The sequence below is a fragment of the Aspergillus neoniger genome, assembly GCF_003184625.1.
Source record: "Aspergillus neoniger CBS 115656 unplaced genomic scaffold BO87scaffold_12, whole genome shotgun sequence".
NCBI classification, from domain to species: Eukaryota; Fungi; Ascomycota; class Eurotiomycetes; order Eurotiales; family Aspergillaceae; genus Aspergillus; species Aspergillus neoniger.
In genome coordinates this window covers 836,604-859,970 of record NW_020291140.1, presented here as the reverse complement: position 1 = coordinate 859,970, position 23,367 = coordinate 836,604, and the positions used below count along the sequence as shown (strand labels likewise).

Here is a 23,367-nt window from a genome sequence, read left to right as displayed (position 1 = left end):
CTTCGGTATTTTTCGTCTCGTCAGCACAGCCTCCCAGTTGGAACCCAACTTTCTAAAAAGGCCTTCATACAAGCAGCGGCAGTGCCGGCAGCATAGGGTTGCCAAGCCTTAGTCTTATGCGAATCTGCATAGTCGCTCACACCCTTGATAATCACATGTGGTATGTTGTCGGAGATACCTGCACCCTCCATCTCAAATGCAATAATCCCATCTCTTGTTGCGATAGAGTCGCGGCGCATTCCACTTCTCATCGATGTATCGCCAGATGCAATGGCACCAAAGTGGACATGAGGCTTGGGACTGGGTTGTTCCAATCGCCGACGTGAGACAACAATGTTAGACTCCGGTTTATATAACACATCCTGTTCAGCGCCCAGATAGTGGTAGTCTCCGTTGAACTGAGGGTGACTTTGAAGAAAGCGAAGATGGGCACACATAGCATGATGAAGTGACGCAAGACCGCGGCGACTTTTCAATTTCGCCAGGTGTGCACGTATCTCAGGACTAGGTCTGCCAAGCGAGTCGAGGAGGGTGTTCCTGCGGACAAACTGGTCTGGGTACTGTCTCCCAAAGTCGTACTGGATGATGCCATCACCGATGATCACATCGCCCAGTATAATCTCCTGGTCAGTATTCGTGAACGGAAGAGCTCCGCAGACGCCTACTACGAGGGCCAGTTTCAGGTTTGGGAAGCTCACTCGGCAGTGAGCGGCAACAGCCGCGGCTGTTGCTTTTCCCATACCAGGCATGTGCACGAGCACGACGTTATGCCGGCCAATTGTACCGCATGAATATGCGTTCGGGTCACAGGGGTGTTTGCCATATGCGGGCCCATTGTCATCCCAGTAGTGGTCAAAGAGGGCATGGACTGCGTCTTGCTCAACTGTCAGAGCACAGATGATAGCAATTTCAAAGTCACCCCGTGAGGTGGGACGCGGAGGTGACAAACTGCCTAGCGTAGCAGCTTCATGGCCGAGCTCAAATTGATCTAAACCTCCATGGGCTGGATATTGCCGCGCTTCTGTCATACGCGATTCTAACTGGGTTCTCGGGGCTGACATCGTATCGAAGTCTGGGATAGCGCGGGAATGAGGACCAGGGGCGAACTGAATGTTTTCGAGACCCCTATTCGGCGAATATCCTGCCTGGACCAAGCCAGTATGATGAATAGCATCATTTCGGTATCGTATGAAATCGTCTGTGAGGTGCTCCTGCCATCTATAAAGAGAATATGTAAGCATAAAGGTCATATAAAGCAATCGCTTTCGCAAGAGACTCCAGAGACTTCAAAGAGACATACTGCTGGTGCATTCCGGCATGTTCATTGGTGATCCGAACGGGAGCCTGACTTCGATCCCTAATGACTGGGCGTTGAAAATCACGATCGCCTATATTTTGCCAGTGGATTGGTTGTTTGGGTAGTTGGGTAGACGGGGGCAGCGGAGAAGATTGGCCAGTGTGCCAAAGAGCAGCTGCCGTGTTGTTTGGCACGTAGCTGAGACCAGCATTTGAGATGTAGTACTGCCTGCCAGTCGGTGTGCCATAGGCACCCGCTGCCGGAGAAGGGACATCCAAGATGGTGTTTCCCCTGACATTTGCTGTACGATAGTGTGGTGCAACACAGTTATGCAACAGCTGTGCTGATATGGATTCGGGTAGCAGAACTCCATTCAGGTCCCTATGAAGATTCGGCGGTATGTTGACGAATGGCTGTTCCCGGCGCTCAAGTAGAGTAATGGGAGGGTTCCCGTGGTAATAGGCGTAATAATTGTCTCGTACAGTGTTGGTCGTGGACCATGGCATGGTGAAAGAGCTACTACGGAAACTAGAAAGTTTCAAAGTGATAGGGGGAAAAGCAATCTAGAAAGAGTCAGGAATTGGAACGGTGTGTGTCTTTCGGCCAGATGTATACATGGCTTGGGAGGTGAGATTTATTATATGTTTTCGAAAAATGGTGAGCCCAAAAGTCGTCTGCGCACTGATGGGTTTGATGTGTCTAGAAGGTCAGGGGGCTTGAAATTCCGATCAAAGTGAACATTTGGGAATGGACTAATCAGCGCATCAATTGAAGACTCCATAAAAGTGCGGTGATGTGTTCAATCGTATCGTTCACTGTATTTTCTCCTAACTTGCTGGCGTATATACAGTTCTAGGCCATCTAACTGCCTCCAGGATATGCGACGAACTAAGGTACCGAGTACGTGTTGCTGCTGATCTCCAGGGCTCCGGCGTTAGTCTCTATGAGAACTGGGGAACTAACAAATCAAGGCTACAGTTTGGTGGATGAGGACTTCGGAAGCAACCAATGAGACTCATCAGACCCCTGTCGAGAGATATGAGTGAGAACTTCGAAACCGGCCAATGAGACCTATCGAAGAGCGTGAGAATTTCGGAAGCAGCCAATGAGAGCTCTCAAAAGATGAATGAGAACCCGTGAACCAGCCAATGAGATCTTCTACGCTCCTGCGCCACACCTGCGGGCATGCCCTGTGCGTTGGTTAGATATGAAGTTGCCTGACGCACGACAAGGCTGAGAAAGCCGTGAAAAAGCAAAGTTTGGGACCTTCGAATTTGGCTCTTAAAGCCTGCATGCCCCCGCGGGACCTAATCATCAACCTTCCCTCAACCTTGGTCATTGTGTCAATAAACATGGCCAACCAGAAATGGGACCTATACAAGGGCGAGATCGAAAGACTATATATTCACGAGGACCAAAAGCTGGAAGACGTGATGAGCTTTATGGAAACTCAGCACTTGTGGAAAAAAAGGCAAGCACGCTCGATTAAGCTCATTAACATCGCAGCTGACTAGAACACAGCAAGGCGTCATACACTAGACAACTCAACAAATGGGGTTTTAGAAAACACTCCGAGTCCAGAAACGATGAATGGATCCTGAAACGAGTGGCCAAACGGAAGCGAAGCGGAAAGGAGAGTGAGGTCTTCATAGATGGAATCCAGCTTCATCCGAAGAAAATCACCAAGGCGAAATACGGAAAGGGTTTCGTGTCAACCATATCGCAATATGGTAAGTAAAACCTCTGATCTCGTCTGAACATCGAGGTGACCATTTTCTAGCACCCTCACCAAAAACCCCCGAGGGTTATCTTGTAACAACTCCGCAAGCAACGGGCATGTGCCTCTCGTGGGACCGCTCTTTACCCTGGCTGCGGTTTGTGAGCTTCCTTAATCCACCAACAGAGCAAGGTGAGATGCGTTTGACACACACACACACACACACACACACACAAGCTCGACTGGTTAATATAACACTTTTCCAGCACCTTCTTCGCCCTCCTCCTCTCTCTTCGTGGACTCAACGCGTTCAGGAAATGTCACCAAAGACGCCAGTTTTGAGCTAATGCGATGCTTGAACTCGCTGGTACCCTGGAATAAACACAAGCATCTCGGGAACATCTACAGTGGGTCACGTACATCAGCAGCTCTGAGTATTCTCATGCCAGAAACGGAGCAAGGACAACTTGATGGATTGTCAACAAATCTGAGTACCTTGAAATCAGGGCTTAGAGATCATTTGAGTGTCGTGTTATACCTCATCTCAAATAACCTAATGCCCCCAGATGAAGATTTGTTCTTTGAAGAACAAAAGCAACGTGATTCCAGATGGATTTTAAGTCTGCTCAAAGATAGTGGCTGGGCTGGTCCAGATCAACTCAGAATTTTGCTATCAACCCGTGAGCCCACCGCCGAATCTATCGCAGAAAAAGTGTTTGAAAGTGCACTCTGGATAGGTGACTCGGAGATTGTTGAGAACATGCTCCGGTCTGGCATGAGCCCGGATGGGTTGATTGAGACATTCACAGAAGAGGGCGACATCTGCTTCTTGACTCCTTTGCAATTTGCCGCTCAGGAGGAAAATATTCGCCTCACCAATCTTCTGATCAAGTACGGTGCTGACATTGAACATGGCCTTGCGAATGAGGTGGGTAAAACTGCTCTGTATTTTGCCATTTCAAGCGAAGACTTGGCGGTTGTTCGGGCGCTACTTCTGCAAGGTGCAAAAGTGACAAGAGAGTGTGCCCGTGCAGCGATGAGAACCTGTTACTCTTATCCGCAGGCACTTGATCTGGTTGGGGATATAATCGACATATACCTTGAGGAGCATCTTGCAGCTGGACGCAATGATCCAGATCTCGTTGTTCCAGCGGTGGAGTCGAAAAATGCGTGGATTGTTAAACATTTCCTTGACAGAAGTGCAAAGCTGAATGGATTAATTGCGCCACCGTACAGTCTTAGACATAAAGGAATGGATATCTGCTTGCTAGGCCTTGCAGTCATGAAGAGTGTTGATATTGTCCGACTTTTGACTTACTCTACTATTGGCGCAAACAGACTTTCCTCGCCGCCCTATACGTATCCACTGACTCTAGCAGCCATGACCGGCGAAACCGATATAGCTCAGATTTTACTAGAGTCAGGAGCTGACGTCAGAGCTGCTGATGAGGGAGAAACTACTTTACTCGAGCATGCCGCTCGGAAGAGCAATCTTAGTCTTTGCCAGATGTTGATCACGCATGGGGCCAAGGTTGACAGAGAGCCATGTGATGCGCAAAAGTCGCCATCAGCTCTCATGACTGCAATTCAGGAAGATAACGTGCTTATCGTTGAGCTTTTGATCAACTCAAACGCACGATTGAATGATCGCTTCGAAGCCGCTCCAGGTAGCGTTCTTGCTGCCGCTCTCGAAGTTGGAAATGATGCGGTGATCGACAAGTTGATACATGCCGGTTCTAGATACGTTGGAGTTAAGATGAAGAAAATCGGGAATTTGCAGACTGCCATCCTAATGAAAGAGAAAGGAGTCTTAGCAGGCGTGCTCTGTTCCTCCGGCCATCGGATTCTTGCAGCTGCTATATCAGCGGGACATGAGGACTTAGCACACTTTTTGCTCCAGAACGGCGCCCATAAAGAGCACGACGCCCGGGATCCCTTCTCCACCTTACATTCAATGACCCCTCTAGAGGCCGCCACCGATACAAATAACATGAGACTTATACAGGCTCTTCTGGAGCATGGTGTTGCGGTGACAGAGTATGCTCTCACATATGCGATAAAGAGGCATAGTGGACTTCTACCAGTTCTACTAAGAAGATTTTCGGGGAGAGCCCCAACAGCAGTGGCAGCTGCGTTGAGAGAACCTTCAATGGCCGCGTTAAAGTTACTTCGAGAGGCAAACGTGGACTTTACAGGAGCACCTCGGCCACTTGCAATTGGATCGAGGCTTAACAGGTGGTATCAAGTGTGGGAGGATGATGTCAAATCCGTACTTGAAATGGCGGTTGATTGGGACGCCGAACGCTCTCATTTCACATTCCTTCTTGAGTGGGCAGCCGCGGCTGGGATACCGTGGGAGCCAGAGCTTGTGTCTCGTGCTTTGATCAGGACATTACTATCGAACGAACATGACCGGCTGGCTGAGTTGATGCAACTTGACTTTGATCTAAGTTACGATATGTGGCTGGAATTAGAGCGGTGTGGGTTCAATCCTCTGCAAGCTGCCGTCAAATCACAATTGGTGTGGGTCGTTCGTGAGATGCTGCTGAAAGGAGCCGATGTCAATTACCTGGGAGACGGTCCCTGCAGACTTACACCGTTACAGCTCGCTGTTGAGAATGGAAACATGGAGATATTCAATCTTCTCCTGCATTACGGGGCAGATGTTAATGGTCCCGCTGCCGAGGAATATGGTGCGACCGCTTTACAAATCGCGGCCATACATGGATTCATCGGCATTGCTCAGAGACTGCTTGACCTCGGCGCGGATGTCAATGCAAAACCTGCAGTGAAAGACGGGCGCACGGCTTTAATGGGCGCTGCCGAACACGGTCGAATTGATATGTTGCACCTGCTGCTTGATCGAGGAGCACTCATTGTGGGTGCGCATCGGTTCTTTTTTGATGAAGCCGTGAGGCTGGCGAAAAGTAATGGCCATTATGCCGCAGCAAGGCTCTTGGTTTCTTTTGAGGTCTCGCTTGTAGCAACCGGAGATTTCGTCGAAGATGGCGCTGAATATCCTGCTCATATCGCAGGGGTAAGTGGCCATCCGCTGCAAATGGCCCTTCGGAGACCTGCGTGAAGGAAATCTCACAGCAAGGGCCATAGTGTAACGATATATCGATCTGACCGCTTGAACAGGACTTCGATAACTATACCCAGAACTGGTGGTAGTTTCTTTCACCCATAAGATCATCTGTGTGTCAATCTATCTTAATTGTTTTCTCATTCAGGACTCCCAGTCACTGAACTCTATGTACAATAAATGAAGACTGCGCTTTCACCAACGCCTTGAGGGCAACCATGTATTGACGATACCGTTTGGGGATGGTTGTCCGTTGATGCATGTCCCTCCATCGACTTCGTTGATGTTGCTCTCTCTCCCCCTGTCCCAGGTCGTCACACATCTACCATGACTTGAACCAGATATTCGACAGCTTTCTCTGCTCGTGGAAAGCCCTACGCCCTGCCAATTCCCACGGAACAATCCAAACGCAATTTCGTTCCTCCATGGTACCACCGCGTATGCATACAGGCCGGAAACCCCTTGAACGAGGTGGACTTGCTCGATTCAAAACGTACACAAATTGACATCTCCTCAACTCGGCCCGTTCTACTCTAATTTGTGATCGAACGCCGATACGCAGTGCATCTAGAGCGCACGAGCGGTATTGCTTCAGGCTTAAGAGAAAGAGAAGTACCTTGTGGATGTCAGGATTTACAGACTTGCGGGGGATGGGGTTTGTTGATGCTTCTTGGTTTTTCGGTTACTTCATTTAGACAAATATGACTTCCTTGTGTTTGGGTAGATGAACTGGCTAAGATTCCCTTGGCTGTACACTTTGGCCCATTTCCTCTTCGTAGCATTTGGTCGTAAGGCCCATATGTTGCTACCAGTGAACAGCAAAGCGAACGGAAAGCAACAACAATATAGATAGGTTCGCGTGCCTACAAAAACTCAAGCCCTCACCTTAATGATTTGTTCGGTTCATCCAAAGACGCTTATAAGGAATAGGATCCCTCAGCCGACATTGGTCCTTCCATCTTATATCTGGCGGCCAATCCGGTCTCCCTATAATTCTAATTACAAACACTTTCGGCTCCCTACCTTGAGCCTGAAATATGCGACTTAAGTAGAACCAAGCGTTGCAGACTAAGCAACTAGTGTTCTTGTGAGATGGACATAACGCCCAAGAGACAACATTTCAAGGTCACAGGAAGACGAACAGAGCGATCTCAAACGATTAGATTAGATTAGATTAACATTCCAATATAGCCTCCGATGCATGCACATAAAGCCACAGCGACATGTCACATTGCGGAATATTCTCCCGAAAGCATATGATTGTCGCCGATAATTCTCCGACATCACCTCTTTCCATCTACTGAACCTTCTTCAGTGAATAAAACTCTATACACATCTAATCTCACCTCGCCTTTACTACCCTTGGGCCTCGAATGACCCTTTTGCACTTGACGGGCCGGTGACGAGCTGGCTCCACGGTGCTGGCACCATGGCTGACATCAAGGCCGATAGGACCGACAAACCGACAAGCCCGACAAACCGACACCAAACAACAGCAGCGAATGGCTCCCGAAGCGACCAGTCAGTCTCCAGTGACTACACAAGCACCGATAACGAAGGAGAGCCCCCCTAACCCACGAATATGAAGTGTTCAACATCCCAGCCCTATACCTATAGAAAAGCAATTTCCACACCCTCTCGTACTCTCCGCCCCCACCCACACCAACACAAACCTTCCACCCAAATCAGCTTATTTCCCAGTGATCGACAAACCATATACTCTATACAGATAGTAACTTAGTCTCATTACACACACCCAACCAATCTCACCCCATGAAGAAAGGTGGAAAGACATATCACCCCCTAATCATCGGATCCGATCCTCCCCTCCGAGCGCGAGACCGATAAAGCCCGCGGAGACGGCCGTTCGTGAACGTCCGAGCCGCGCAGAGCGTCAGTCAGCTCGGTTTAGCCCTATTTATTATGTATTTTACTTAAAGATAGGATGGTTTCCTACTTGGGTGATGTTTAATAAAGAGAGAGTTACTTTATTTTTTTCGACTTATTTTATCTATAATATCAGTCTCACGGCGCCGAAAACCGACGGGGAAAGACGACATTTAGACATAATGGCTCCTTCCCATGAAGCAACTATAAACGCTCATCTTGGTGATGAATACGAGAAAGATGATCGGAATTCTCAAAATACTCTACAAGAGTCAGATCTAGCACCCGACACAGAAAAGCAAGCGCCAACTCAACCTCCGACGCAATCGCCGTGGGGAACGGCTGATCCCCCGCCTGATGGGGGATTTGCGGCGTGGTCGGTGGTGTTGGGGGCTTGGTGTGCGTATTTTTGTACTTTTGGGTGGATTAATAGTATGTTTATCCCTTTCCCTATTCTGTGTTGGTATATATTGCAGGAAAAGAGAGAAGAATCTGGTTTGTTGCTACGTACATGCTAATAAAATTGCAGGTATTGGAACGTTCCAGACTTATTATGAGACGACGCTGCTCAACGGGTACTCGACGAGTACGATCGCGTGGATTCCGTCGTTGGAGGTGTTTTTCATGTTTTTCATGGTTTGTCTTTTCTCTCTTTTCGGCACAAAATGAACATCTGAGACTGGTCTGATACACTATAGGGCCCCATTGTCGGTACTCTGAGCGATAGACTCGGTGCTCGCGTGGTCATCATCGCAGGCTCCTTTCTCCATGTCTTTGGCCTCATGATGACTTCCATTTCTACGGAGTATTACCAGGTCCTGCTGTCGCAGGGTGTCTGTAGCGCTATGGGGCTGTGTGCTATTTTCCAGCCATCGATGAGCTCCATTCCCAGCTGGTTTAACAAAAAACGCGGCGCGGCGTATGGAATCATCGCTTCCGGGTCAAGTGCCGGTGGTGTGATTTTCCCCATCATGGTGGATCGGCTCATCACTCGTGTCGGCTTCGGGTGGGCGATGCGCATCGCTGCTTTTCTGATTCTGGGGTTGCTTGTCGTCACTTGTCTTACTGTGAGGTCGAGGATCCCGCCAATGAAGCAGCAGATGGATAAGGAGGCCTTTATGCGGCCGTATAAGGAGGTGAAGATGTTGTTTCTTGTTTCCGGGTTTGTCCTGTTGACTTTCGGCGTGTTCATTCCTATTAATTACATGGAGACGTCGGCTATTGCGGATGGGATGAGTACGAATTTGGCGCAATATCTGGTCCCGATATTGAATGCTGGAAGGTGAGCGGTCGACTATGCTCCGAAGATGATAATTATGCTAATAGGTTGTAGTCTCTTCGGTCGAATGGGAGCAGGTGCATTCTCCGATAAAGTCGGGCCATACAACATCTTTGTCGTGGTTTGTTCACTGACGGGTATCCTGGTCCTCGCGCTCTGGATCCCTGCGACTAATAACCCCGGAAACATTGTCTTCGCAGTCCTCTTTGGTGTCACTTCTGGCGCGTATTTCTCTTTGTCCGCTGCCCTGGTAGCGAAGATTGCTCCGCTCCGGGAAATGGGTTACTGGACTGGCGTGCTCTTCCTGTTCGCGTCAATTGGTGCCTTGACGACCAACCCTATCGCAGGCGCGATTTTGCAGCGCGATGATGGGTCGTACACGGGCATGAAGATCTATTCGGGCATCTTCCTGTTGGCAGGCACCGTGTGTGTCTTGATGACTCGTATTCGTCAAACGGGCTTGGTGCTCAAGGCGAAGTTCTGACCGTTTCCCTCTTGGCGATGTTCTGACATTCTCTGCTCATATTTTTTTGGTTTCTTCTGTGATATAAATAATGTGTATATTCCAATGGCTGGTTCGGCCTTGCCAAGCACGAACTCAAATTTGAGTATCCATCGAATGCTCGAAGCCCGTTATGTCGACACTCTGCATTAAGCCAGTCCAGTCCGGGAAACCAAGGACGCCAATATCCCAATTAACAAAGTCGAAGAAGGACTCTACCATTGGCGCATCCGCTTGGCTGGTACCTGTCGGTTGGGTCTCGTCGACTGAGCCTGCGGCCTGCTCCACAGCCACCTGCATCTGTCGAATATACAACGCCTTGTCACGTAAGCGAGTAATTATTGCCCACTTTGGCCCCGGATTGGGCCACAACGGGTCCTTCTCGGTGAGGTCAAAGACCAAGTTGACTGCTCGCCATGCGCGTTCAACGTGCACCCCCAGTGGATACACACAAAGGTGCCACAATATGTACGTGAGGAGAAAGTAAGGCATGAATGTAGAAGAGAGCCAGCGATATCCGCGGAGAAGCGCGTCCGTAAACATTTCATTGGTGCGTTCGAGGGCTTGGCAGGAGATGTCCAGAGTTCTGGTCTGCAATTCACGGCGCTCGGCGACCGGTATCGAGGTGCTATTTGTCTGGAGAGCTTTCTGGTTCACGTACATTTCCATTTTTAGCAATAGGACCTCCCCTAGCAGCATGCCGTGTCGCTGGATCGGAATATTGGGGTCGCCATGTTTTGTATAGGTATTGTATACGTGCTCTTTTGCTTCCCGCACAATCTCAGCGGGATCCTTTCCAGTGACTTTCGTTGTCAGTGTGCGATGCAATTCCAGGCGCTTTTCGTTCACTATTGTTGTGATCAGGGATGCTGTCATCTCTGTCCAGCAGTCCTTGGAATCCGGCGGCATCGTCGCCGTAGCAGAAAGATCCTGATCATCGATATTCGCAGGAAATGCGGTGTCGTAGAGCTCCTCGCCGCTATTGACACCAACTCCATGATCCTCGACCGCACGACTATCAGCTGTGCAAATGTGCCACCAGAGTCGGCGGCGCAGCTCACATTCCAGCGGGGTCAGCTTGAAGTGTCTCCCGTCACGATGAAGGCCAATGGATTGTGCTGCCCGGATGACCAACCCTCGCATCGTCCATCCAGATCGTCCGCTATTGTAATAGCGCAGGCACATCTAAATATACAGTGTCATGAGCTACATCCCAGATAGAAATACTAGTCAGCTGATTCTTACCTGGTAGATACTCATTGCCTGCAGCGATGTTAGGGTGGGAGCATCCAGGAAATTTGACTGATAGAGAGCAAGTTCCAACCCTTGCTGGTACCGCTTGACTTCTGATTGCCTCTGTTCATGTGCTGGGTCCTCGGCAAGCACACTTGTTGTGGCAGCAAAGAATATGGCAAAAAGCAAAGCATGAAGATCAGCAGGCGCGGCCGCCGGCTGATTAATCGCTGCGAATACCCGTGGCTGAGTCGACGGAACGTGAAGTACCTTGATTATCGGGTCGATGCGATTCAGAAAGGTTTGCCAGAGCTGTGTCGATTGCCACTGACACGGGTGCAGTGCATAGAGATGTCCTTCCTCCACAGAGCGACTGACAAGGAGACCTTCCGCTCTGAGCGTGAGTGGTCGTCTGGAGCTGCTGGTGTCGCTCTTCGGCGTCCCAATGGCAGACTGAAGCTCTTTCTCATCTTCCAAGACTTGGGACAAGAGTTGTTCATTGATATACCGGCCGTCCTCAACTAGAAGGCCGTCGTGCGATGGCTCCGCCGCCGCAGTTGTGCCCGTCGGGGACGGTTCATTGCTAGATGGGGATCCCGCACCTGGTGCAGAAACGGCCCGTCCGTCTGTCACTTCGTGCTGAAGGTGAGGCGACCGGTTCTCAGCTAAAGCCGCGATGGAGCGCTCAAGTGATTCCAGTCGGGCGATGACATCAGAATTGTGTACTTTTGGAGGCCGACGCTTGACGCGATTGGGGCCGGGGTATTGACAGAGCACATTTGCTCGTACACAAGCCCCACATGGAGAGCTCTTATCGCAGCGGACCTTGCGTTGGTGGCAGCGCAAGCAGGACCGTTCGACGTTATAGCGGCGTGCGGATTCCATGGCTACGCTTATCTTCTGCGCGCTGCAAGGGGCTGACTTTGGTCGGGGAATTTCCGGCCGTCTCCCATAGATGAAGTATGGCAGATGAAAACCAGGGGAGTGCCTCGATCATCAGCCTATGGGTTGGAGAGTTGATGCGACGCCAAAGTAACCTCCGGAGACGGCTGTTCGCGAACGTCCGAAGATCCGACAGCTGACATTGCTGAGTCAGCCTGTAAGTATCCCACCAACAGCTTCGAGCAAATTGGTTACTTGATTAATGAGGCGCGATTATTATCACAGGAAATATTTAATGGATATCAAACTCTGTATACTACGACTTCATTCTTTGTTCGCATCTATAGGAGCGCACATTGTGTTAGGAAGGCCTACTCTGGTAATGACATGACAACTTCACCGTCGCAGAAACCCGCAAAACCGCGCACACAACCCCGGGGCATAGTAAAGTCGGGGTTCATAGATGGTTTCACAGATATACAGGCTACTGTTTGTCCTGCAAAATACGAAAGGCTCACAGGAAGCGACCCTGCTCGGACAGCCAACTCGCAACATAATTGAAGCATGTTTTGACGGTGTCTCCAAATTCTCCGGGGTACGACTCACACTCGGTGCAAGGGTAAATGCCATGCTGAGCGCCTTGAACAAATGCGATTGAGGTATCGTTAATCTTGACTGCATTGAGGTGGATTTTTTTCAGCGTTCAAGTAATCGTAGTGTCCGGTCATTCCCACGGTCAAGAGCGGGACGCTGATGCCCTTGATCGATGCTGCAGGTGCCATCTGGGTGGAATCATACTCTATGCCCTCGAAGCTCGTTGGCTCGGATGGCCAGGGTGGAGAGGTACCGCCGGACGGTAGTCTTGACAGCAGCTTGTTCCCAGGAGTTGGAGACATCGACCCAGCCGGAGGGGACACGCACCGATTGAATAATCTGCCCGGTCGTACCGTCCTTGTCAAGCAAAGTCCAAGGATAGGTAGTGTGATGCAAAGTCCGAACATCTTGAGAAATGTAGAGGTTGTTGGTAGCAAGGTAAAGAGCCGCAGGGATTATGAGGGGCTCGTCATCACCAAACATGCCGTTGCCCTTCTCAGTTTCCTTGAGACGGTTCTGTGCATGTTCCAGGACACGGTTGTTGCGAGCCACAATCCCCTTCGTAAACCTCTTTTTGAACTCTGAAGTGAAGTTTGATTGAGTGCCATTGCTGAACCCGTTATCAGCGTTATAGATGTTGAGAGACTGGTTGAGTTTTGAGGCCTTCATTTCATCTTCGGTTCAGACTCAGCAGGCCCATGATGGAGATGCCATAGTTAGCATCCAGCAGCATTAGCCCGTCAGCAGGCTCCAGGCCAACCAGAGCATTGTAACAAGGATTAATTTCTCTGGGCCATTGCACGCGGACACGCCATTCTCTGCGATGTTCTGATATTGGGCCATCATTGCACCGCCACCGCTGTGGCCGAGAATAATCACCTTGTCGATATCAGTCTGGTTGCGCAGCCAGGCCAAGCCCGTGTTAGCCTGGAGCATCATGTCCTCAAAGTTTATGTCTGACATATAACCGGGTTTGCTGGCTTCGGTGTTGGCGCAAAACACTGTAAACCCACGCTCCTGAAGCTCTGTGCAGCCAACAAAGGAAGTGTAGTCCTGCTCCGCATGCATGATATAGATACCGATGCGCGAGCGTGGGCTCGTAGTGTTGGGTCTGTAGAGCCCACCAAGAACGCCAGTATCATCGAAGTCTTTCAAAATGGGGAGAGGTAATTCAGAGGCAGAAGCAAGTTGAGCGAGCAATGTCAACCCAGCAAGGGTAGTAAGGCTGGAGGGACAGGACCGGCTCATATTGGACGTATATGCAAAAGCGACCACAATCAATTCGGTGAAGAGGAATCAACCATGTGCCACATTCAAAGATGCACTATCCCCAACGCCGACTTCCCCGTCGATAATGGCTATTTGGGAGGCATTTTGCGAACAGCAGGCTTTGCCAACTTAGCTGGACTAAAAGTTTGGTAATTGTGCCAATGAGAGAACTTCATGTGGCTTCGTAGACATTTGCGATCATCTCCATCTTGCTGCTCACTGATAATACTAGCATAGCGGTAGCAAAAGCGGCATTAAACACTCCCAGGTAATAGTCGGAAGTGGTAAGGGGAAAGTAAGGGAAAGAGCAGATAGTATCCCCCCGGGTCAGGTGACAACTACCTAAAAGACGACTTACTCCGGCTTCTACAGCCCAGTGAGGACGTCTCCCTCGTCAGCGAGTAGGTATATGATTACTGCCATTATAAATTCATGCCAGTACCTCACCCTAACTTTCTTTAATGACTGAGTCCCTCTCTACCCTACCGGATAAACAATCTGCCCTAATTCTTGACCATCCGTTTACAAGCCCCCACAGCATTATTTCTTATCAAACATACAGTCTCTAAACTGTGTATCTCCCTCTGCTTCTCATCTAATCCGAGAACTCCCTTGAAACGTACTCCTACTTCGTACGTATCACAACTATCCTCTCCTGTCGTGATCCTGGCGTGAACGAACAATGGGCCACACAATGTGCCGTAATTGCCGCCGTTGAGGGTGTGGGCTGGCGGTGGATCTTGCGTTTCAGCTTCGGTCGGTGTTGCAACGGTCCCCGCTCTCTCTCTCGCCCTCTCCCTTCTCTATCTCTTCCGCCCGGGCAGGACGGGTGATCTGTAACAAGTTACTACTCCCTAGATAATATTGCTTACGCAGTCATGCTATAATACCCAAATTTATATGGGGTGCTGCGATGGAGGTGAAACTGACACTGTAGAGGTTACTATATGTGCACAACTACAAAGGACTGAGAGAGATAGATTGTGAAAGTAGACGGGACCTCGGGTCGCTTTTGATTTATAGTGTTTACAAAGTTATATACAAGAACGTGAACAACTTCATCCTGGACCCTCTATATCACCTCTCTCTCTCTCTATCCTCTTCCCATTCTCACTCTTTCAAATACGTATCCGTCCGGAGTGAGTGCATTTACTCAGCAACGCACTGGTAGTAGTAGTCGTTCTGGACCTTGCAGGTGTAGGGGCTGGCACAGACAGTAGGGCCGGTCCAGTTGATACCACCGCACTGGTAGTACTGGTTTACCTCACCAGCAGAGTTGGTGGCCGAGGGACCCTGGGGGTCGCTGACACCGACGACACCGCTGCTGCTAGCAGCAGCGCTGGAGCTCACCTGGCTGGGGACAGCGGCAGTGGTGGTGGGAACGTAAACGGAAGTGGGGGCGAAAGCGACGCTGGAAGAAGTAGGAGCGGCGGCAGGGGTGGTAGCAGCGGCGGCAGGAGTGGTGGCAGCGGCAGCGCTAGAGACGGCGCTGGAGGTGGCGCTGGACAGCTTGCAAGGGGACTTGGACTTGGACTTGACCTTGCTGAGAGTAGTCTGGCTGGCGGCGACGGCCGAAGAGGAAGAAGAGGAAGAGGCAATCTCAACCTGGGTGGCGGGGGTGGTGGTCTGCTCAAAAGCGGCAGTGGTGGTGGTGGAAACAGCGGAGGTAGCAGCGGCAACGGAAGCAGAGGCAGAGCTGGAGGAGGAAGCATCACCGCTGGGGAAGTACTTCTCGAGGATGGGCAGGTAGGTGGAGTAGGCGGTGCCATCGGTGGGCTCCAGAGAGTACATGTAGGTTCCCCACCAGGGACCGGCAGACCACCAGGAAGCACCAACCCAGACGTCGGAGTTCTCGGACATGTACGCGAGCATGCCCTCGACAGCCTCCTCACACACGGAGTTGACACCACCAGCAAATTCACCGATGATACCCTGCTTGTTGTTGGTCTTCAGCCACTCGGTAGCCTTCTCGATGCGCTCCTTGCCGATCGTGGAGCTGACACAGGTCTCCGAAGTACCGGAGCTGTCGGAGTCAAGGTACTGGTGCATCTCGTAGATGATCTTGTCCTCACTGTCGGTCAGGCCAGACAGGTCATCGTTGTAGGTAGTCCAGTCCCAGGCACCAGTGTAGGCGTTACCCTCGACGAAGATGTACTGAGTGGTGGCACCAGCGGCACGGATACCGTTGATAGCAGCCTGGTTGAGGTTCAGAACCAGGGACTGCTCCATGTCATGGTACTCGTTGTCTATTTCTGTTAGATATCTCCTTGTATAACCGGTATAGAAGGTCTACTCACTGGTATCGAAGATGACCTTGTCGTTGTCGGCGAATTCAGTAGCGACGTTCGTCCACCAGGTCTTGAAGTCGGAGGTGGACTCGATGATGCTTCCATCACTGCAAGTTGTTAGCCATCATATGCCATTCATCCTCAGCAAACTGTATCTACTTACAAACGTCCGTAGTTGTGGGGGTCAAGGACAGCGTAGGCACCGCTGTTGGTAACGAATTCGACGGTCTGTGTAACCGGTTAGTGTTATAACGACAATGATATCAAGGGCATGAGCGACAACATACCGACTTCAGGTCAGAGAGGTAGGTCGAAGCGAAAGAGCCGGTCAAGCCATCGGGGGTCAAACGCTCCATGAGGAAGGGGATACGGAAGATGTTCATGCCCTTGTTTCTCAGGACCTGAATCTTGGAGGTCTCGGGCCAGGTGTAGTCGGTTCCCAGGGTACCGGGGAGGGCAGAGCCGAATTCAGCGCCAGATTCGCTAGTACCAACCCCTACATCAATTAGAACAGTGCATCAAAGTTCAGATAAACATCACATACACTTGAAGCCAGAGTCACGCTTCTTCATCTGGCGGCTGGGGAGAGCGGACACCATGGTGGCGGCAGAGGCCGCAACGATCAAGTTGCTGATTCTCATTTTGAAAAGAATGTACGTCGAACTGGTCGATCAAAAGGAATGAATGACTAAAGGTAAGAAAGAAGGAGTGAAAACACAAGATAGAAGACAAGTAATGAATGTCAAGAGCCAGTCTTGATTGTGATGTGCCAAGTAGAACGAACGAACGGTTCGGACTCCCCATACTTATAATCGATCACTCGGGCAAAAGCAACCATCCCATAATTCCCTATCATTTCTCTGGTCCCACAGCTTAATCTCAGCAAACGCCTTAGGTGCTTTCTCTGAGACAGTTACCTTGTGGCCCGCCAGGGGATCCATCCACTAGGGTGGACTCCCTGAAGTCGAGAACATCTCGCCCGACTCCTCCGAAATAAGGGCACTGGGCCGGCGCTGGGCTAGCGCCGGTCCCTGAGCGACCCTTAATATCTGGATACGCCACGGGCGGAAAACAGGAAAAAGCACGACGAAAGCAGCTTTTTAGCTGCTGAAAAAATGTGGTTTTCAGGCAGTATGCTCAAGTGTCGGTAGTCACCACGGCATATCCCCGAACTCCTTTGTAGAACGCTGGGGTGTGGTGGAGAGAGCGCGTAGACCGTTGTTACACCTCAAGGCTTAGCCACCTAATGGAAACAGCCATGCCTGCATTGTTGCGACCATATCGGAGGGGATGCACTGGCCCCGTGTCAGTCATCCTTCATTTCTCCGGGCGAAAATTGCCTGCCTGGAAGGCGTGGGGCCATACCATGGCATCGCGCAGGAGATCTGATTAAGATGAAACGAGTTAGCAGCCTAAGCTTCCTGTTCGTTGGTGGAGTGATTCCACGGTTAATTAAATTTCTTCCGGGCCGGTGGGAGCACGGAACTGGTCAATAGGCCCGAAGACAAAGAGAACCGTTAGTCTATTAGCATTCATATCGGCTTGCAGATTGATTGATCACTTTTGTGCCCTCCTGTCCTACAGGCTGGTTTCTTCAGTGGTAATTTCTGGCCGACCCGTCTGTATCCAACGGTGAGACAAGAATTTGGGAGACCCACTCGGACCGTCGGTGGAAATCATGCCGTCCTCAGTCGAGCTATTGAACATCTCATGCTTTCTTCTAGCGAAATGCCATCTGGCTGCTGTGGGGGATGCAGAGTCTTGCATATTGGGGGCAATAATGAGGGCATTATTGCGAGGGGTGTGAGCGGGAGAGGTTGTTCAGGACACGGAGGTGACAGCGACTCCTGAGAAACACGTGCTGAAATTAATCCCGAGGCTGGCCAAAAAAAAAAAAAATCAATAGTACAATAATCCCCTCAAGCCATTAATATGGCCTCCTAATCTGCCAGGACTTCAGGATTCCCCGATGTTATTTCACCCGGAATAACTCTAGAAGCAAACATGGCATGTCACTTTTCGGCCGGCTAAGTATTGATTGTGGCAATGGCCGGCTTCTACGGGCTTCTAGGAGGCTTACTATTTATTCACTCCATATCGCAATCGACTTTCCCGGAGCTATTGACCTTGGTTTACTATTTTAGGGCTATTTTATATTGCACGCCGTTATAAATATTTACATAGCCACAACCACCGAGGCCGATTGGAAGGCCGTGAGCGGAGAATTAGATTGCTATGGATACTGTTCGGAGCACCCCAGGACATGATAGGCGACTCATGAGATTCTGTCGGCTTCGTTGTTGTGTTGGCCGACATGAAATTCGAATGATCTATCACCCTGGCCGATCGGGATCGCGTTCGCATCGTTGTCATATAGTGTGCGTTCAAAATACCGCACTCGTCCATCGTCACTTACCAGGACTACCGTTTGTTGTTGAGTGCCATACGGCCCATGCAGGAATGACAGATCCATTGCATGGTGCTCCCCGCCCGCAGCACCATTCGCATGCGTGCTATCCACACACACAGGAGATACAGTGTGTGCCGGCTTGGGGGGTTTCTCGTGAGCACCCAGGACAGGAATGAAGATGCTCTTCCGAAAATACGGAAGGTAGTCCTCCGCAGTCGCATCTTCTGAGAGCGTCGGGAGGGTATTGGTGCTCAGCATATCAAGGAATCGGGTAATAAGAGCATCTTCGTCCTCCCCAGCCTGCACGTGCGTAGCAATGGCTTCATTCATTAGTCTTTCGCCGTCAAGGATCTTAGGCCATGAGCGATCCTCGAAGACTGTGTTACTGAGGCCCAACGTCTGGCCCGATTTCGTGGCGACCCATGCAATTTGGTCCATGGTGGATGAGCGATTGGAGACGATTGCCAGGGGCTCATTGATGTATCCACAGAGCAGGCTGAACCCACCGACATTCCTGGCGGTGGGACTCGCAACCATATCCTGCACATATTTCCGGGTTGACCGCTCCTCGTCAGAAGGCGCAGCAAGCCAGCTACATACAATGGCTCCCCGACTCTTCGCCCCAATGGCTTGTTCTGATGTATTTTCGCGGTAGTTGGTCAATACTGCCACTTTGCCTTCTCTGGTCACCCCCATCCATGTGCCATGTGGCTCTCGCGCTAGATCACGGCCACCTAAGATGTTGGACTCTGGTGAAGGCCACCAGCCAGCGGGAGATGTCGGTCGACGTATGTATTCCTAGACGCCGTTAGTTTTGGACGGATCCGAGCATGTGGTTTGAATCATTGTCGCGTACATCCCTGTTGTTGATGATGATCAAGGGATAGGAAGGATGTGCGGTGGATAATAGCGCGATACACATTGCGACGTTTCTGGGGGACAGAGGATGCAGGTAGGAAGGGGGTACTGGTGTAGTAGGGATATTCTTGAGCTCGGCGTCAGGCAAGTGAGCTGCCGCCACCTATATGAGGGGAAGGATGGTCTCGTACGACAGGCGAGCAGGATCAGGCGGCGAGTACTATTGATATACAATCACAAGTTTCGGGGAGATTGTCTGATTCCAATGACAACTAGTAACAGGGTTTCTGAATTCGATGAGCAGAATTGGCTCCAAAGCGTAGGGCGAGGTTCTTCTGACGAGTCCAGAAGACAAGGCGACTGTTGGGCACTGAGGTCATCCGACAACATGACCGGCAGTTCAGCCCCACCGCCTTTGTGATGCTAAGGAGAGCCCTCCGCTCTGGCAGTGAAGGATGGCATTGTACTATCATTCAATGCTAAAGTAGGCTTTTAGTAGGTGGGTAAAGTGGCTAGTTCTACATTGGGGCTTGTTGCAGTGATTTTGCTCTTCAGTTTCAAAGCACTACTACCCTCATCGTGAATGTTATAGCGGGACATCATCATCACATTTGATGCATGGTAGCAGCATATATATATTAGTACTATGTTAGTGGTACTACTCTCCATCTGAAGGAGGAGTCAGATTAGTGTTGCTGATTTTGTCTTGAAAATGTCTTAATCACACAATTCACCTCTGTAAATATAAAATGCTGGTTAGAAAATGTACCACATTATCTTAGTACCCATTCATTCTGCTTCAAATCAGTAACTGATATTGTTGTTCATGACGTCAAGACCGCGGCATTTCCCGAAACGGCAAGGCGGGCAGGCTGCCCTTAGGATGGAACTAGTCCCGAAGAAGAGAGCTCGATTGCCTGAGCCACGCGGCTGAGTTAAGGCATCCGCACCGATACTTGCCTAATGCGGCAGGTACCACTGTAGGGCTCGATGGATCATCGTGGCTTGGCCCCAGTTTCTCAAGGCAGCCACGCTCCGTCTTGGGCCTTTTCTCTCCCCGAATTCTATTTCCATTCCTTCTCTACTACCACCTTATCCTCCCTCCTGGAATCTGCAGGCCATTCCGCTAAGAATCTTCAAGCAATAGACTTTTCTTGCGGCTGGCCGCTCTCCTTTGTGTCGGTCCGTTGGTCGCGTGAAGCTTCTGCCCCGCAATCCAGCAGCAGCTCAGCTTACCGATAAATTCTTTCCCCCCTCCTAGCACCCTTTTCTCCAAAGGAACCCAGTTCAGCAAACGGATCGAACTGTTAACAATCGCCCATCATGTTCGGTATCATTGCGGACCTTTTGTCGTGAGTACCACCTGCTATCTTTCGTCATCGAGTCCCGGCGATGCCGGTCGACCCCGGACACCCCGGCCTTATGAGTTGTTCCCTGCACTTTCTCATATGCTATGCATATGCTAACAAGACCATGCATTTAGCTCAATCATCACGATCCTGCTTCCTATATTTGCTTCCTTCAAAGCCCTCCGGACTGGCGACCCTTCCCAGCTGGCACCATGGCTCATGTATTGGGTCGTTCTGTCGGCCGTGCTGATGGCGGAGTCGTGGACGATCTTCATTCTGGGATGGTACGGCCACGAGACAATATCAGGGCATGCTTAAGTCCGTCTGCTGACAGGTTGTTGCAGGTTCCCGTTCTATAGCTGGATCCGACTCTTCTTCTTCTCCTATCTTGTTCTCCCCCAAACGCAGGGAGCTCGGAGTCTATACCAGGAATATGTCGACCCCTTCCTTGAGCACCATGAGCGTGAAATCGAGGAATTCATTGGCCGCAGCCATGAGCGTGCCAAGGCTCTAGGACTTCAGTATTTCTATCAAGCCCTAGACTACGTCCGGGAAAATATTCTGGGCTTGCCGGCCCAACGTCCCGCATCTCCTCCACCCCCGACTGGCCCGGCTGCCTATGCGCAGTCGCTCTTGTCCCGGTTCAATATTCCCACTGCCGCTGGAGGCTCTGCCCCAGCCACAGGCAACGACTGGCTCTCTGCCATCGGCTCCGCGGTCGCTTCAGTTGCATCTGGCAAGAGTGCTGAAGCACGCGGGGAGGAGCTGTCTGCTAGCGGAACACTACTGCCACGGGAGGTCGCGTCCATGTCCCGTGCGGATAAGGCCAAGTATATATCGAGCCAAAGAGACATGTTGGAAGTGCTGCGTAGCGCTCTGGCCAAGGAGGAGCGCGACCTGCACAGTGCAGGCGCAGAGGTGGATGACCTGGCGTACGGTGGTGCACCGCTGCGAAAGAACCGCAGCGAGAACTCTTTTACTCATGTGGAGCATGAGGATACTCAGGAACGCTCGTCCGATGCGCATGGCCGCACAAGCAGCGGCAACTGGGCCTCTGGTTGGTTTGCAGGTGGGGAGCAAGCTGGATCCTCGGGTGTAGACCATGGGAACGAGGGCGCAAGAAGTCGGGCTCACTGAAAACCTAGACCAAGCAGACAGTTCTCTTGCATGAGACTAGCACTCTTTCTCCAATGAAAAAGCAAGATTGATAGGGCGGGATGTCTTTTCAAGCGAAAGCAGCCGCAATCCAGCTGAAACAGAAGTAGCAGCGCTACGTGAGTGGCAGCGACGTATGCGAAGTAAATGCGCCTTGCCGCAGCCTCTCTGCACGAGCCCCTTGTCACTGTACAGAAAAGCCCAACCGAACCAACACCACCACGTAGATACCGACAGCCTTGCGTCCCAGCTGGCTACTAATAACACTCTTATCTACCCCTCCCTCAAGGCTCAGGAAAAACCACCAACGATCCCCGCAAGCACCACCACCGTTAAATGCAGCGCCATCACACTTGAACATGCAACTTACCACCTTCCTATTCACCCTCATCCATCTCTTAGCGCTCACCTCCGCAGCAATGACAGGCAACCACCTGGGGCTGGGGTCTGTTTTCAACACCACACAGACAACCATCCAACGCCTCCAACAAGTAGCAGGACATCTCGTCCCCAACACATCGAGTCTGAATCTAACGGGTCTGAATTTGACGAACGTGAATCTGAATCTGAATCTGACTCAACTCGCCAACCGGACCGGTCCCTACGTGGATGCTGCGAAGCCGCAAATTGCCCGAGCGGGGAATGCTACAAAAGACTATGTTGTGAAACATCCCTACCAGACAATCTTTAGCATCGTGGGTCTTGTCTACCCGGGAGGGTTGCTTAACCTGGTGGGATATGGTCGGTTGGGGCCGTGGGCAGGTATGTCTACAATGCAATTGATTACACCATAGCAACTTCGGGGGTGATATTGCTATAAGATTTTGCTGTTCTACTACTTACGATTCACTGTTTGGGTGGTTGTACTCATGTTGGGTGTTTGTGGATTGTCGCTCTACTCGATTCTCTGTGTGCGGAGTTACGGTACTACTTACCTTAACCCACTTTACTGACCCCGTCACTTGATACATTGCTTATAGGGTCGTTGGCAGCATGGAGCCAATCCTACTTGGGAAATCCTGTCGCACGAAGTGTCCGGGCGTGTTTGCAAAGCGCGGCGATGAATGGGTATGCGGCGGCTCCGGTGTTGAACACTGTGCGGGGGGTGATAGTGTCAGCTGGGGGTTATATGGTGTGGAAGGAGGGTTTCAATAATGGGAAAGGTGAACAACAAGAGGGAAGAGAAGGAAAAGAAGAATAAAATCACGGTGAATATGGGATCTGGGGATGGGCAGAAGAATGGGAATATTTTTTCTAAAGAGAGGCTGGATATTTCATTCACCGGTATCCATAACCAAGGCAGTTTGTCTTGTCTTGTCTTGTTCAGTTAGTTACTTACTCTTCGTTTAAGTACATGCTGGCAGTCAATAGCGTCGGCCCAATCAAGGCAGGGAAGATGGAATAGGTAGTGGATTACTACTACTAGTTGACTAGTACTAGTATTGTCGGCCGGTTGGCCGATGTCAGTCAGCCAGGCATGTGAGGAATTGGCAAGGAAAGAAAAAAAAAAAAAAACACAACACCGGCCTTACTCTTCTGCATAGCCGGGATGAGGCGAGATC

At 50.7% G+C, this 23,367-nt stretch overlaps 9 protein-coding genes across 9 annotated transcripts; 4 read left to right on the top strand and 5 right to left on the bottom strand.

The window, feature by feature from the left end:
* BO87DRAFT_434322 (purine and uridine phosphorylase) lies at window positions 1–1,803 on the bottom strand (the record flags this gene model as incomplete). The annotated part of the gene is made up of 2 exons (XM_025627710.1): window positions 1–1,218; window positions 1,301–1,803. 2 exons carry the CDS (start codon window positions 1,801–1,803, stop codon window positions 21–23), a joined length of 1,701 nt encoding a protein of 566 aa, XP_025481062.1. The 3' UTR covers window positions 1–20.
* Window positions 1,804–2,649: 846 nt separating this feature from the next.
* BO87DRAFT_306228 (ankyrin) lies at window positions 2,650–6,096 on the top strand (the record flags this gene model as incomplete). Its single annotated transcript, XM_025619357.1, has 4 exons — window positions 2,650–2,756; window positions 2,819–3,027; window positions 3,078–3,206; window positions 3,281–6,096. The coding sequence occupies 4 exons, from the start codon at window positions 2,650–2,652 to the stop codon at window positions 6,094–6,096; spliced, it is 3,261 nt and encodes a 1,086-aa protein (XP_025481061.1).
* A 1,975-nt stretch (window positions 6,097–8,071) lies between these two features.
* On the top strand, window positions 8,072–9,749 carry BO87DRAFT_415227 (MCT family MFS transporter; the record flags this gene model as incomplete). Its single annotated transcript, XM_025626675.1, has 4 exons — window positions 8,072–8,418; window positions 8,516–8,622; window positions 8,685–9,268; window positions 9,320–9,749. Exons 1-4 carry the CDS (start codon window positions 8,169–8,171, stop codon window positions 9,747–9,749), a joined length of 1,371 nt encoding a protein of 456 aa, XP_025481060.1. The 5' UTR covers window positions 8,072–8,168.
* Window positions 9,750–9,863: 114 nt separating this feature from the next.
* BO87DRAFT_406060 (Zn(II)2Cys6 transcription factor) lies at window positions 9,864–12,085 on the bottom strand (the record flags this gene model as incomplete). Its single annotated transcript, XM_025625973.1, has 3 exons — window positions 9,864–10,952; window positions 11,013–11,921; window positions 12,038–12,085. 3 exons carry the CDS (start codon window positions 12,083–12,085, stop codon window positions 9,864–9,866), a joined length of 2,046 nt encoding a protein of 681 aa, XP_025481059.1.
* Window positions 12,086–12,193: 108 nt separating this feature from the next.
* On the bottom strand, window positions 12,194–13,724 carry BO87DRAFT_434305 (uncharacterized protein; the record flags this gene model as incomplete). Its single annotated transcript, XM_025627709.1, has 4 exons — window positions 12,194–12,552; window positions 12,617–12,695; window positions 12,730–13,139; window positions 13,251–13,724. 4 exons carry the CDS (start codon window positions 13,722–13,724, stop codon window positions 12,397–12,399), a joined length of 1,119 nt encoding a protein of 372 aa, XP_025481058.1. The 3' UTR covers window positions 12,194–12,396.
* A 1,013-nt stretch (window positions 13,725–14,737) lies between these two features.
* egl3 (putative extracellular endoglucanase/cellulase) lies at window positions 14,738–16,976 on the bottom strand. Its single transcript, XM_025620566.1, has 5 exons — window positions 16,578–16,976; window positions 16,321–16,529; window positions 16,197–16,261; window positions 16,043–16,140; window positions 14,738–15,991 (listed from the first exon to the last, which is right to left on the bottom strand). Exons 1-5 carry the CDS (start codon window positions 16,672–16,674, stop codon window positions 14,895–14,897), a joined length of 1,566 nt encoding a protein of 521 aa, XP_025481057.1. The 5' UTR covers window positions 16,675–16,976; the 3' UTR covers window positions 14,738–14,894.
* Window positions 16,977–17,901: 925 nt separating this feature from the next.
* On the bottom strand, window positions 17,902–19,611 carry BO87DRAFT_33753 (NRDE family protein). The gene is made up of 3 exons (XM_025620560.1): window positions 19,493–19,611; window positions 19,300–19,428; window positions 17,902–19,241 (listed from the first exon to the last, which is right to left on the bottom strand). Exons 2-3 carry the CDS (start codon window positions 19,363–19,365, stop codon window positions 18,309–18,311), a joined length of 999 nt encoding a protein of 332 aa, XP_025481056.1. The 5' UTR covers window positions 19,366–19,428; window positions 19,493–19,611; the 3' UTR covers window positions 17,902–18,308.
* A 1,013-nt stretch (window positions 19,612–20,624) lies between these two features.
* On the top strand, window positions 20,625–21,787 carry BO87DRAFT_305800 (HVA22/TB2/DP1 family protein; the record flags this gene model as incomplete). The annotated part of the gene is made up of 3 exons (XM_025619337.1): window positions 20,625–20,653; window positions 20,785–20,934; window positions 20,995–21,787. 3 exons carry the CDS (start codon window positions 20,625–20,627, stop codon window positions 21,785–21,787), a joined length of 972 nt encoding a protein of 323 aa, XP_025481055.1.
* Window positions 21,788–21,957: 170 nt separating this feature from the next.
* Window positions 21,958–23,137, top strand: BO87DRAFT_33720 (uncharacterized protein). The gene is made up of 2 exons (XM_025620553.1): window positions 21,958–22,567; window positions 22,786–23,137. The coding sequence occupies exons 1-2, from the start codon at window positions 22,165–22,167 to the stop codon at window positions 23,004–23,006; spliced, it is 624 nt and encodes a 207-aa protein (XP_025481054.1). The 5' UTR covers window positions 21,958–22,164; the 3' UTR covers window positions 23,007–23,137.
* The last annotated feature ends 230 nt before the right edge of the window (window positions 23,138–23,367 follow it).